This window comes from Myotis daubentonii, chromosome 9, assembly GCF_963259705.1.
Source record: "Myotis daubentonii chromosome 9, mMyoDau2.1, whole genome shotgun sequence".
NCBI classification, from domain to species: Eukaryota; Metazoa; Chordata; class Mammalia; order Chiroptera; family Vespertilionidae; genus Myotis; species Myotis daubentonii.
In genome coordinates this window covers 28,384,715-28,398,148 of record NC_081848.1, presented here as the reverse complement: position 1 = coordinate 28,398,148, position 13,434 = coordinate 28,384,715, and the positions used below count along the sequence as shown (strand labels likewise).

The 13,434-nt window shown below is 40.8% G+C and overlaps 1 protein-coding gene across 1 annotated transcript; it reads left to right on the top strand.

The window, feature by feature from the left end:
- The first annotated feature begins 8,776 nt into the window (after positions 1-8,776).
- LOC132241649 (upstream-binding factor 1-like protein 1) lies at positions 8,777-10,341 on the top strand. The gene is made up of 2 exons (XM_059710601.1): positions 8,777-8,786; positions 9,107-10,341. Exons 1-2 carry the CDS (start codon positions 8,777-8,779, stop codon positions 10,339-10,341), a joined length of 1,245 nt encoding a protein of 414 aa, XP_059566584.1.
- Positions 10,342-13,434: the final 3,093 nt, after the last annotated feature.

Here is a 13,434-nt window from a genome sequence, read left to right as displayed (position 1 = left end):
CATCACTGGAGCAAGCAAGCCTCCTGTTCGCTTCAGCTGCCTGGCTGCCGGCCACCATCTTGGTTGGCAGTTAATTTGCATATTGCCCTGATTAGCCAATGGGAAGGGTAGCAAAGTTACAGTTAATTACCATGTTTGTCTATTATTAGATAGGATAATCCTTAGTTGTTCCTAGGACTCAAAAGTAGTCCAGATTATCTTGTAGTTTTCTACATGGTTGTGTATTCTAAGAAAATTTTCAAGAGTATTTGAATCTATATATAGTAAACATTACAGCCTACTCTAAACATGGTGAATACCTGTATACACAAGAGAGATGCTATTCTATAATACCTAGCCAGATAAGCGTTCAGTGATTTGAGAAAATATTGTTACATGTTTCAATATTTCACTTTGAAGTGAAGTAAATGTTTCTTTAGAAACATGCATTTCCTGACTTAAATTTAAAATTCAGAACAGTTCAGTGCTCTGTCCACATACCCTTTAATCCAGCTATATCATCTTTAGCAATGTTTCTAATAGAATTTCCTACAAGCAAAAATATACACAAAAGGTGTATTTTGTAGCATTTTCAGTAGCTGAATAAATAAATGAATGAGAAATAAATATTCTGAAATATGGGGTGTCATTTAAGATATGTACTACATATTATTAGTCTGTTATTCAACTGACTATATTGTATACTTACTCATTTAGTCTATGTTATCTTGTATGTTTTTAAATAATGGGTTTTCTTAATATTCTAAAACAAATACTTGGTTCCACATGAAAAGTAGAACCACAGTACTGAATGATACCAAAGTAAACATAAAAACTCATTGATATCAGTCAAGATCACAGTGAGTGACCTTAGAGGCTAAACTTACAATTTATTGCTAATGTAATCAGAAATATTTATTAACATTATCAACACATTGAGTTAGAGAAGATACATCCAGGGCCTTCACTCTGTGGATGGTCCTACAAGGTAAATCTAGAATGGAACGAGGAGGCCTATTCTTATATTTCTTAAATTTAATGTCATATCAACTTATGGTAGCTTTTTGGTGTGCCAACTTGATTAGGCAGAACTAAAAGGACAGAAAGGAGAGCAGCAACCTTTTTTTTTAAAGTTAATATACATATGCCTTGCCTAGTTATTCAATCAAAGGCTAATCTACTTGGTGCTATGAGGAGATTTGCAGTTGTAAGTAAAATCCCTTGTTTTGACTGAAAGCTAAAGAAATTAGAAAGTGGTCATGACTTCATTAGTGGAAGTCCTTTAAAGAAAGGCTTAGCCTTGGTGGTCATGAATTCAAGGCTAATAAATAAACAATATATATTAACTAAGATGTCTTTAAATAGAAACACACATAAAACAAAATGATGTACTAACTCATGGAAGGAGAAGCTATGACCCGAGTCTGGAAGATTGTAACTGCATTTTTGGCAGGAACAGTGCTTCAGTACTTGCTAGTAGAGTGTTTGTGTCTCTTTATAGCACATAAATGGAACTTACTATGTGTGTAATATCTGTCACTTTAAAAAGAAAGTACAGACAGTCCTCGGGTTATGTCAGACTTAACGTGCGTTTTTTTGTGGTTACACCGCCATCTCCCATTTATTTATATGAAAAAAAAGTCCTGTCATTTCGACGTACGTGCTTTATGTTTTTATTATTTATTTACCACAAGTAAAGGTCAGAAATTGTCATCTTTCTTTTAAATTGTTTTTACTGTTTCACTTCATTATTGCTGTGTATGTGCTCCATGTGAGCGACGTAGGTGCTTATGTTGGTGGGTTCTGATTTAAGCCGAAAATCGCCTTAGGTGGAGCCGTAGGAACAGATCTCCCACATAACCCTCGGACCTACTGTAATTTGTTTTTAGAATGCTATGATGATTCTATACTTACAGATAATAAAAGTAATAGATTACTGAATAGAAATATGAACAATTTTTTGAAGAGCTTATTTATGGCAAACAAACTTAAAGAGAAAATAAACAGGAAAAGATGCTAGCTCTAATTACCAATGGGGAGAAAGTAATTATATTCAAAGAATTATTTTTTACACATGAGATTGACTAAATTTTTGTAAATTTGATGAGTCTCCAAGTATTAGTTAATTCATGATTTCTTTTAAGTGTTGGAAAGGGAAAGTATTGGGATTTTTAGGGAGTGTACCCTGTGGGTCTACTCCAGAGAATATTCTGTGATGTAGATAGGTTAGACTGCAGGAGAGAGGGGATCTTTTTTCTGCCAAGGGCCATTTGGATATTTATAATATCATTTCAGGGTCATAAAAAATGAACTGAAATTATTAACAATTAGCCTGCTACATTTGGTCAAACATTTAACTTATCCCTAAAGACTTGGGAGGGCCAGACCAAATGATTTATTTTATTTTTTTTATTAAATCTTTATTGTTCAGATTATTACATTTGTTCCTCTTTTTCCCCCCAATAACTCCCCTCCTCCCAGTTCCTGCCTCACCCTCCACCCTCACTCCCCACCCACTGTCCTCATCCATAGGTGCACGATTTTTGTCCAGTCTCTTCCCGCATCTCCCACACCCCTTCCACCCCCAAGAATAGTCAGTCCATTCCCTTTCTATGTCCCTGATTCTATTATGATCACCAGATTATTTGTTCACTTGATTCTTAGATTCACTTGTTGATAGATGCATGTTTGTTGTTCATAATTTGTATCTTTACCTTTTTCTTCTTCTTCCTCTTCTTAAAGGATACCTTTTAGCATTTCATATAATACTGGTTTGGTGGTGATGAACTCCTTTAGCTTTTCCTTATCTGTGAAGCTCTTTATCTGACCTTCAGTTCTGAATGATAGCTTTGCTGGATAAAGTAATCTTGGTTGTAGGTTCTTGGTATTCATCACTTTGAATATTTCTTGCCACTCCCTTCTGGCCTGCAAAGTTTCTGTTGAGAAATCAGCTGACAGTCGTATGGGTATTCCCTTGTACGTAACTGAGTTTCTTTCTCTTGCTGCTTTTAAGATTCTCTCTTTGTCTTTTGCTCTTGGCATTTTAATTATGATGTGTCTTGGTGTGGTCCTCTTTGGATTCCTTTTGTTTGGGGTTCTCCGAGCTTCTTGGACCTGTAAGTCCATTTCTTTCACCAGGTGGGGGAAGTTTTCTGTCATTATTTCTTCAAATAGGTTTTCAATATCTTGGTCTCTCTCATCTTCTGGCACCCCTATAATTCTGATGTTGGTACGCTTGAAGCTGTCCCAGAGGCTCCTTACACTATCTTCGTATTTTCGGATTCTTTTTTCATTTTTCTTTTCCAGTTGGGTGTTTTTTGCTTCTTTGCATTTCGAATCTTTGACTTGATTCTTGCACTCCTCTGGTCTGCTGTTGGGTGTCTGTATAATATTCTTTATTTCAGTCAGTGTATGCTTAATTTCTAGTTGGTTCTTTATCACAACATCGAGGGTCTCGTTAGATTTCTTGAGGATCTCACTACATTTATCCGCAGTTTCTAGAAAATTATTGAAAGACCTTAAAATTGAGGTTTTTAGCTCTATATCCTCCATTTCTGTCATGTTTCTTTGTCTCCGCATTTTTTATGCTTTCTTGGTGCACCCCCTAGTGGTCTTTGTGCGCAGTCTTGTTGTAGTTAAGCCTTGATTGTTTTCGGCAATACTGGGGGTGAATTGACCTCCAGGCCAACTGGCTATCCAGACCAAATGGTTTTGGGGAGCCTTATATGGACCTCAGGCAGGACTTCCCCACCTCTGGATTGCAGGATTGCTTTAAGAAAAGGCCTGCCACTCACACAAAAAAACTCAATACATATTATTAAATGAATCTTAGGTAATAGTTGAGCATCTGTCTACTATGATAGCATTTATGTTTTAGTTCAGAGAGGAAGGGAGAGGGAGAGAAAGATAGAAATATCAATGATGAGAGAGAATCATTGATTGGCTGCCTCCTGGACGCCCCCCGACAGGGATCGAGCCTGCAACCCAGACATGTGCCCTCATTGGGACTCAAACAATGACCTCCTGGTTCATAAGTCGATGCTAAACCACTGATTTATGATCCATGCGCTAGAGCAGCGATTTTAGAGCAAGTGTGTAATATTTATAATCTCAGGGCAAGAGATTGATTCCTGGTCTGGGCACATACCCAGGGTTCAGGTTCTATCCCTGATTAGAGTGATTGCAGGTGGCAATCCATCAATGACTCTCTCACACATAGATCTCTCTCTCTCTCTCTCTCTCTCTCTCTCTCTCTCTCTCTCTCCTTCTCTCTAAAATCAATAAACATACTCTTCGATGAGGATTTTTTTAAAAAAGAGTAGTGGTCAAGCTATTCTTACATTAAAATATAGAAAACAACCCTGGCTGTTTTGCACAGTTGTTAGAGCATCTAACTGAATGATCCAAATTAAACATAAAAACACATTGATATAAGTCAAGAAAACAGGGAGTAAATTTCAATTTATTGCTAATATAATCAGAAATATTTATTAACATTATCAATTTATTGAGTTAGAGAAGATACATCCAGGGCATTCACTCTGTGGATGGTCCAACATAGTAAACCCAGAGTGGAACAAGGAGACCTGTTCTTATATTTCTTAAATTTAACGTCATATCAACTTGATTAGGCAGAACTAAAAGGACAGAAAGGAGAGCAGCAACCTGTTTTTGTTTTGTTTTGTTTTGTTTTAACATACATACCCCTTGCCTAGTTATTCAATCAAAGGCTAATCTACTTGGTGCTGTGAGATTTGCAGTTGTATATAAAGTCCCTTACTTTGACTGTGAGTTAAAGAAGTTGGAAAGTGGTCCTGACTTTATCAGTGGAAGTCCTTTAAGGAAAGGCTTAGTCAATCCTTGAACAACACTCCAATCATCAAATGCTTCTGTATTGCTCCAAAAACCTCTCACTGACAGTGACAACTGCTTTGTCTCATGACCATTGGGTTCCAGCCTGCTGGGGATTTCTCTTCCTGACTTACTCTACCACAGATCTCACACTTGCTTAACTAGCCCCTATGATCGTGTAAGTCAGTTCTTGTAATAAATCTGTACTTGGATCTCTTCATATGTGCATCTATATTACTGGTTCTGCCTCTGTGGTTGAGCCTTGACTGACAGCACTGATAGATCTTTCTTCATTGCTTGGCAGTCTTGACCATAAATCTTGTGGTCTATCCGAAAAGAATTCTTCTCTCAGAAAATACTAGCATTAGGCCCTGCCCAGTGTGGTTCGGTTAGTTTGGCCTCATTCCATGCACCAAAAGGTTGCTGGCTCCATTCACAGATGTGACCGGGTTTCTGGCTCAATACCAGGTAGGGGGTTGCAGGAGCCATCCAAGAGATGTTTCTCTCTCTACCTCTCTGCCTTCCTCTCTTTCTGAAAATCAATTAAAAAAACCCACACACATATTTTTTAAAAAGAAAATATTAGATAGTCCCTCCCCAAATTTCCTTCCTTTGTTTCAGTTTCATATAAAAACACACAGATATATCATACCAGGAAAAATAGTCAGTCCTTCCTCTTTATTTTCAGATTCTGTTTTTGCAAATTTGCATATTCACTAAATTTATTTGTAATTCTAAAAGTAATTTTCATGGTGTTTTCCTTGCCATTCATAGACTTGCACTGAGAAGGAGAAATTTGATTCCTGTCAGTTGAATGTTCCAAGCAGAGTCTGAATAAGAAGAAGCTCAAACAGTAAGTAAGTGTCTTTACCATGGTATAATATACCTGTTTTTTGGCATTTTGGTGCCACTTGTTGGTGACTTTGCTGTTTAAAACTGCCCTCATCTGCCGGAAGCTGGTCCATCCTTGCTGCTTGACACAGTTGCTGCAGGGAAAGAAACATCTGCACAGCATATGTTTCAAGGGACCTGGCATATATGGCATACTGTTCTTAATATGTTTGCTTCCCTTCTTGGCACTATGTGTTTTAACCAAGGTCACCTCTCTGAGAAAGGTTGTTTCCCCAGGTGGGGATTTTTCCCTGAAGTTAGGGAGGGAATAAAACCCCTTAACTAAGTGCCAGACAGATAGTTAATCACTTTAACTATGAACAATCACATTAGGAGTAATTAAAATGTTAAATCAAATGTAGGAAGCTAATCTACACTAATAAAAGAGAAACATGGTAATTGGCGTACGACCGCTACCCTTTTCATTGGCTAATCAGCAAGATATGCAAATTAACTGTCAGCCAAGATGGCGGCCGGCAGCCAGGCAGCTTGAAACTAACATGAGGCTTGCTTGCCTCAGTGATGGAGGAAACCAACGTTCCCCGCCTGCGGCTGCAGGCCTCTGAGAGGGCAGTTTATGAAACATTGTAACAAATACCGCCAGACTTCAGCCAGCAGATTCACAACATTGTAAGCAAAGGCCAGAAACCTACTATCAGCCGCAGAGGCCTAAGAGCTGGAGCCAAGCCTCAAGGTAAAGCTGGCCCAGAATAAAAAAAGAAAAAAGAAAAAAAGGAGCGGTTGGGAACTTCAGTCACTCCCAGCCTGAAAACAGCCCTCAGCCCCTCTCCCAGACTGGCCAGGCACCCCAGTGGGGACCCCCACCCTGAAGGGTGTGTGACCAGCTGCAAACAGACATCATCGCCTCATCCAGGCTGGCCAGGCACCACAGTGGGGACCCCCACCCTGATCCAGGACACCCTTCAGGGCAAACAAGCCGGCCCCCACCCGTGCACCAGGCCTCTATTCTATATAGTAAAAGGGTAATAGCCCTCCCAGCACCAGGATCAGCGGAGCCATGAGGCCTCCTGGCACCAGGATCAGCGTGACAGGGGGAAGCGCCCAAACCCCCTGATTGCCCTGCGGCTCTGTGTGTGACAGGGGGTGGGGCCACAACCTCCCTATCTGCCCTGCTCTGTTCGTGACAGGGGCAGTGCCCCAACCCCCTGATCAGCCCTGCTCTGTGCCTGATGGGGGGAGTTCCCCAACCCCCTCCCCCCCACGGGCCCTGCTCTGTGTGTGACGGGGTAGAGCCATAACCTCCCCATCGGCCCTGCCCTGAGTGTGAGAGTGGGGCACCCCAACCCCCTGATCAGCCCTGCTCTGTGCGTGACAGGGTACAGAGCCCCACCCCCCCGATGGACCCTGCTTTGTGAGTGACAGGGGCAGTGCCCCAACCCCCTGATTGGCCCTGCTCTGTGCATGACCGAGGGTGGCGCCGCAACCTCCCCATCGAACCTGCCTTGAGTGTGACAGGGGACGGTGCCCCAGCCCCCCAATCGGCCCTACCCTGATCGTGACTGAGGGTGGCATCACAACCTCCCAATCTTCCTGCTCTGTGCATGACAGGGGGCAGCGCCCCAATTCCCCAATCAGCCGTGCTCTGAGCCCGACTAGGGGCTGTACCTAGGGATTGGGCCTGCCCTCTACCACCCGGAAGCAGGCCTAAGCCAGCAGGTCGTTATCTCCCTAGGGGTCCCAGACTGCGAGAGGGCACAGGACGGGCTGAGGGACCACCCCTCCCCCCCTGAGTGCACAAATTTTTGTGCACCGGGCCTCTAGTTTTTAATAATATCAGTTCATTTTGTTTGGCGTCAAAATATTTTCTAAATATCCAAATGACCCTTGGCAGAAAAAGACTCTTGCAGTCTAATCTGTTTACACTACAGGATATTCTTTCCTGTAGACCACAAGCTTAAGCTACATAATCTTTACTCCCTGGAATGGAGATAAGAAATGCCCTAACCTTTGGAATAGAAATTGATAGGATTAAAATCAACTGGTATAAATACAGATGTAACAAGACAATAAAACACAGTACCTGGCTGGAGATCTTGGATAGAACCAGGCGAGAGAACCTAACCATGTTGGTCAACTGAACGCTGCCTCTGTGTCATTCCTTCTTTGCCGACTCCCTCCACACCTTTGGGAACCCCTGGACCTGCTGGGGCTGGACCCCAACACTCATCTCGGCTATGCCTTATGGAAATAATGTATCTGTTAGATAAGCTTCCTTAAGGAATGAGCTCTAGCACTGTAGGCCATGAATTCAATGTTAATAAATAAGTAATATATATTAACTAAGATGTCTTTAAATAGAAACACACATAAAACAAGATGATGTACTAACTGATGGATGGGCATGCTATGACCAGAGGCTGGAAGGAGACTAACTCTGTATTATTGTTAGGCAGGACTATAGCGCCTAACTATAGTTCTTTTGTTAAGCACTATAGTGCTTCAGTACTTGCTAGTCGAATGTTTGTGCCACTTTAAACATGAAGGGAAATTAATATAAGTGAGTAATATCTGTCACTTTAAAAAGAAAGTAATTTGTTTTTAGAATGCAATGAAGAATATATACTTACAGATAATAAAAGTAATAGATAACCCAATAGAAATATGATCAATTTTATGTACAGCTTATTTATGGCAAAGAAAATTAAAGAACAAAGAAACAGGAAAAGATGCTAACTCTAATTACTGAAGGGGAGAAAGAAATTCTATTCAAAAGAATTATTTTTTATACATGAGATTGATAAAATTTTTGTAAATTTGATAATAGTCCCCAAGTATTGGATAATTAGTGATTTCTTTTAAATGTTGGAAAGGGAAAGTGATTAGATTTTTAGGGAGTTTCCCTGGTGGTCTACACCAAAGAATATCCTGTAGACTAGACTGCAGGAGTAGGAAACCTTTTTCTGCCAAGGGCCATTTGGATATTTAGAAAATATTTTGAGCACCAAACAAAATGAACTGATAATATTAAAAATTAGCCTCCTACATTTGGTTTAACATTTTAATTACCCCTAAAGCCTTGGGAGGGCCAGACCAAATGATTTTGGGTGCCTTATATGGACCTCAGGCAGGACATTCCCCTCTGGATTAGAGGATCACTTTAAGAAAGGTCTGGCACTCACCAAAAACTCAATAAATATTATTAAATGAATCTTAGATATTGTGGAGCATCTGTCTACTATGATAGAATTTACGTTTTATTTATTTTATTTTTATTGTAGAGAGAGGAAGAGAGACATAGAAACATCAATGAAGAAAGAGAATCACTGAATTGCTGAAAACCTCCAAAATAGCTCAGCTGCTACGTCTTAAGCTTGCAGACTTTTAATTTTCTGCTGTGGTGTTTGCATAACTGCGGCCTCATAAGTGGCCAAAGCCCTAGAAATGGCATTGAGTAACGGCCAAGACCAATGGCCCAAAGAAGACATTGTGATGTTACTGGACCTCCTGAAGAATAATCTCCCATCCAATGACAACCACACCTTCAAAACAACCCAGTCACATGTGGACTGGGGAAAAGTAGCTTTTAAAGGTTATTCTGGAGAAATGTGCAAACTCAAGTGGTTAGAGGTTTCTAGTAAGATAAGAAAGTATCGCACTTTGACAGAATTAATCCTGGAAGCTAAGGAACATGTTAAAAATTCTTACAAAAGCAAAAAACTTAAGAAACATCCAGACATGCCCAAGCAGCCCCTGACTCCTTACCTCCGCTTCTTCAAGGAGAAGCGGCCCTTGTATTCCCAAATGCACCCCAAACTCAACAACAAGGAGCTGACCAAGGTCATGTCTGAGAAATACAAGGAGCTCCCAGAGGAGATGAAGCTGAAATATATTCAAGATTTCCAGAAGGAGAAACAGGAGTTTCAGGAGAAACTGGCTCAGTTCAGGAAAAAACACCCTGAACTAGTGCAGAACTCCAAGACATCTGTTGTCCACAAAAGAAGCCCAAACCGAGCCCCCAAGAAATTTCAGATAAAAGGGAAAGAAGTGAAGTGTTCCCCAGAAAACAAATTTTCAGAGGAGATAAAATTCCATGGAGAGCCCAAGAAGCCCCCCATGAACGAATACCAGAAGTTCCACCAGGATATGTGGTCGAGTAGGGAGCTGCAAGGCCTGTCCCTGAGGGAGAGCATGGTGGAGATTAGCAGACGCTGGCAGCACATCCCAAGGAGCCAGAAGGAGCATTATAGGAAGCAGGCTGAGGAGCTGCAGAAACAGTACAAGGTGGACCTGGAGCACTGGCTCAAGAGCCTGTCTCCTGAAGAGTACGCTGCCTACAGAGAGAGGACCTCTGGGAAGCGTAAGAACATGAACATGCATGGAGGCCCGGCCCCCAAGATCATCAGGACAGATGTGCAGTCTCCACCAGCAAGGACTCTGCAAAGAGGGCTTGAACAGAACCAGGGGCCACAGGCGCCAGGGACAGAGTCATCAGAGACAAATGGGGACTGTTTTCATTCCTCACGGGGATCTGAAGAAAAGAAGGAACATGAGGAAAATGCAGAAAGCTGCAGCTCCTCAGACTCCAGCAGTAGCGATGAAGATGCCAGCAGCTCCAGCTCATCTTCCTTGGGGGACACCTCTGACTCAGACTCCAACTGAGCTTTGTTTATTCCTAGATGGTGGAACAGAGAACTTCCCAACAGATGTCTTTGGCATTTATGTACCTTGAAGGGCTCTTCTCCCTGTCCCTTTTTATTGCTTTACTTCTTCCTTCCTTTCCCCTCCTCCTCCTCACTACAGAGTATGACAGGTTGGGAAGCAGGGAATTGGGACAGAACTCTCAATATCAGGTCCACACACCTGGGAAGAGAGGTTCCTGCTGGGAAAAGAAATGTGAACCTGTATTGGGTCCCCCTACACCATCAGTATATCTCCCCCTAGGATATACATGCAATGAAGGATCTTGAAACAAATGGTGAGATGATTGGGCAGCTGTGAGGAGCACACTTCACTAGACTGAGTCTGAAGAAAGAAGTTCTGCTTTCCTCATTTTCTGTCTGCCAGAAGTGGTCTAGGGTCCTATAAGCCTGTGACTCTTACATTCTCTGCAATAACTCTACCTCAGGACTCTTATACTACATCTGCTGTGAGAAAGGAGTTGGCCATTCTTAATGTGAGAGTGGGCAGCATTATGTAGCAGGCAATATTTTACATGTATATTTAACTCTGACATCTCTGAGACTTCCTTACTAATTTCAAATAAAATTTGAGGGCCTCCATGGGTTAATGTCCATAATGTATTGACTCAGAGTTGAAAGGACCCCTAAACCAAGTAAACAACGCTCAGTCTGATTCATTTCATGAAAAATGTTTTGATTCTTGTTTTTCGTGCTTAGAGCAGTTTAAGACAATGCTTCAGGGAGGTGAATTAGCCCCTTCCAAAATTTGATTTATAAAATTACTGTACTTATTGAGGTGACATCTATAATAATAAAAGTGCAATATGCTAATTAGACAGGACAGCTGAATAAACTTCCGGACCTCCTTCCGGATGAAGCTGGGGCTGCAAGGGCGGAGCCCCTTGCATAAATTTCATGCATCAGGCCTCTAGTTGGTTAATAAAATTATATAGATTTCAAGTGTAAATTCTACAATGTCATATGTATGTTGTATCCTGTGTTTACCACCCAAAGTCAAGTCTCCTTCTGTCACCATTTATCCTCTAGTCACTCTCTTCTATACAACTAATTGGAGCTTCAGGACAGTAATCCAATGATCCACAATGTTTTTACATTTTCATACTAAATACAACTCAGTTCCTCCAAATGGTGCTGCTGTTGAGTAGAAAATGTAATATTCAAAGTCAATCAAAATTTCTTTTTGAGTCTTAGTTGCTTCGGCTCACTGGGTAAAATGTCAGCCTGCAGACTGACACTTACTGCAAAACACATTTACATTCTGTTAGGATGCAAGCACCCAAGTGTTGTTTTCTGTGTTGTAAACCTAATCAGCCATCCTACTATCTGTAATCTATTCAGGTTCAGGGTGATTACTTCCTTTTGAAGGCACAATACGATCTCAGCAAGTGGGTATGGCCTTTCCTGGGTGGAATCATATAAAAGGCACATTTGTGCAGAGGCCACTTCACTTCTCCAGGGCTGGACCATTCTTAGTCCACACTGGTGGAATTTAGAGTAAATATCTTTTTCTTTTTTTGTTTTGAGTAAATATCTTCATGCCTTTTTTTTCTTATTACAAATATTTCCAGTTTACCTGTTAGAGTGCTTGCATTTTCTCTAAGTAGACAGGTAGATTTCCTAGTTAATTGAAATGACATCAATATCTGTAATTAGAGCAATTGTAGTATATGGACATTTGTTGTAATAAATTATCTGATCATTTTTTATTTTAAAGGTTGTCTCAAAATTCACACAAGATTTGAACTTTACGCCATTTGTGCCTTAAAGTATTGTCAACAAAAACAAAGATAGCGTGACAGCTGACAATTCGGGGCTATTAAAAAAGGAGCGCTATGCCGCAGCTCAGAAGACCAGAAGCTGGAACCCAAGCTGGAACTCGAACAAGCCCACGAACACCCACGCCTTGAAGGAGGAAATTGAGCGCTGTATCAACGAAATTCAGCCACATTTATGAAAAACGGTCATGGAAAATTTCAACAAAAGAGTGCCTTTGTGCCAGCAAAGCCGTGGAGGCCATTTACCCGATATGCTATTCCATACATAACCCTATCCTGTATACTTTATGAATCAATAAAAAATTTACAATTTTTAATTATACACCTGTGTTTCCTATCAAAATTACTTCTTGCGTCAATTTTGAGACACGCTTTAGTGCCATATTGATACTTGATTTTTAGTTCTTAAAAGAGATTTCTCTAGTTTTTCCACAATTATGAACATCATAAACAGTTAAAATATTCAACATGTTAGTGTCTTCATACTCCTTAACCTAAAAAGTAAATGTGCACAATTAGTTAGGAAACCTTGCAAAGGTCCTATTTGCTATTTTTTGTTTTTTAAGGCTTATGTGGCTGGTTTCTGATTTTTTTTTTTCCTTAACAGATTTTTTTAAAGTAAATTTTTATTGATTTCAGAGAAGAGGACAGAGGGAGAGCCAGATGGAAAGATCAATGATGAGAGAGAAACATTGGTTGGCTGCCTTCAGCATGCCCCCAACTAGAGATCAGGCACACAACCCAGGCATGTGCCCTAACCTCCTGGTTTATAGGTCAATGCTCAACCACTGAGCTTGCTGACCGGGCTGATTACTGTTTCAAAAGGAAAGAGGGAAATAATCCCAGTGGGGAAACCAACCAACAAACCAAAACAACCAGTAAGAAAAAAACAAACCAAATCTCTTAGGTGCTTTCAGTCCCTGAACCTTTTTCATTTTGGCTTCCTGAGCTGGACTGACACAATTTAAACTGTTATCCCAGGGATGAGAATATTTCAGGTTCTAGACCAGAGGGAAAGACTAAATTAGCACTGAAGGGAAGGACCTATATTCAAACACAGTACCATTTGAAATAAAGTCAGATGTAGGAGCAGGAATGTGAGTAGAATGTAGAAATATTTGCCATGTGGATGTTGTTTAAAATCAATGCCAGAAATTAATTACAAAAGGGGAGAAGGGTAGGTGTTCATGATCAGGAATTGAACTCAAGACCCTTCAGAGTGTAGGCCAATGCTCTAATCACTGAGAGGACAGCAGCCAAGGCTATCCAGGTATCTT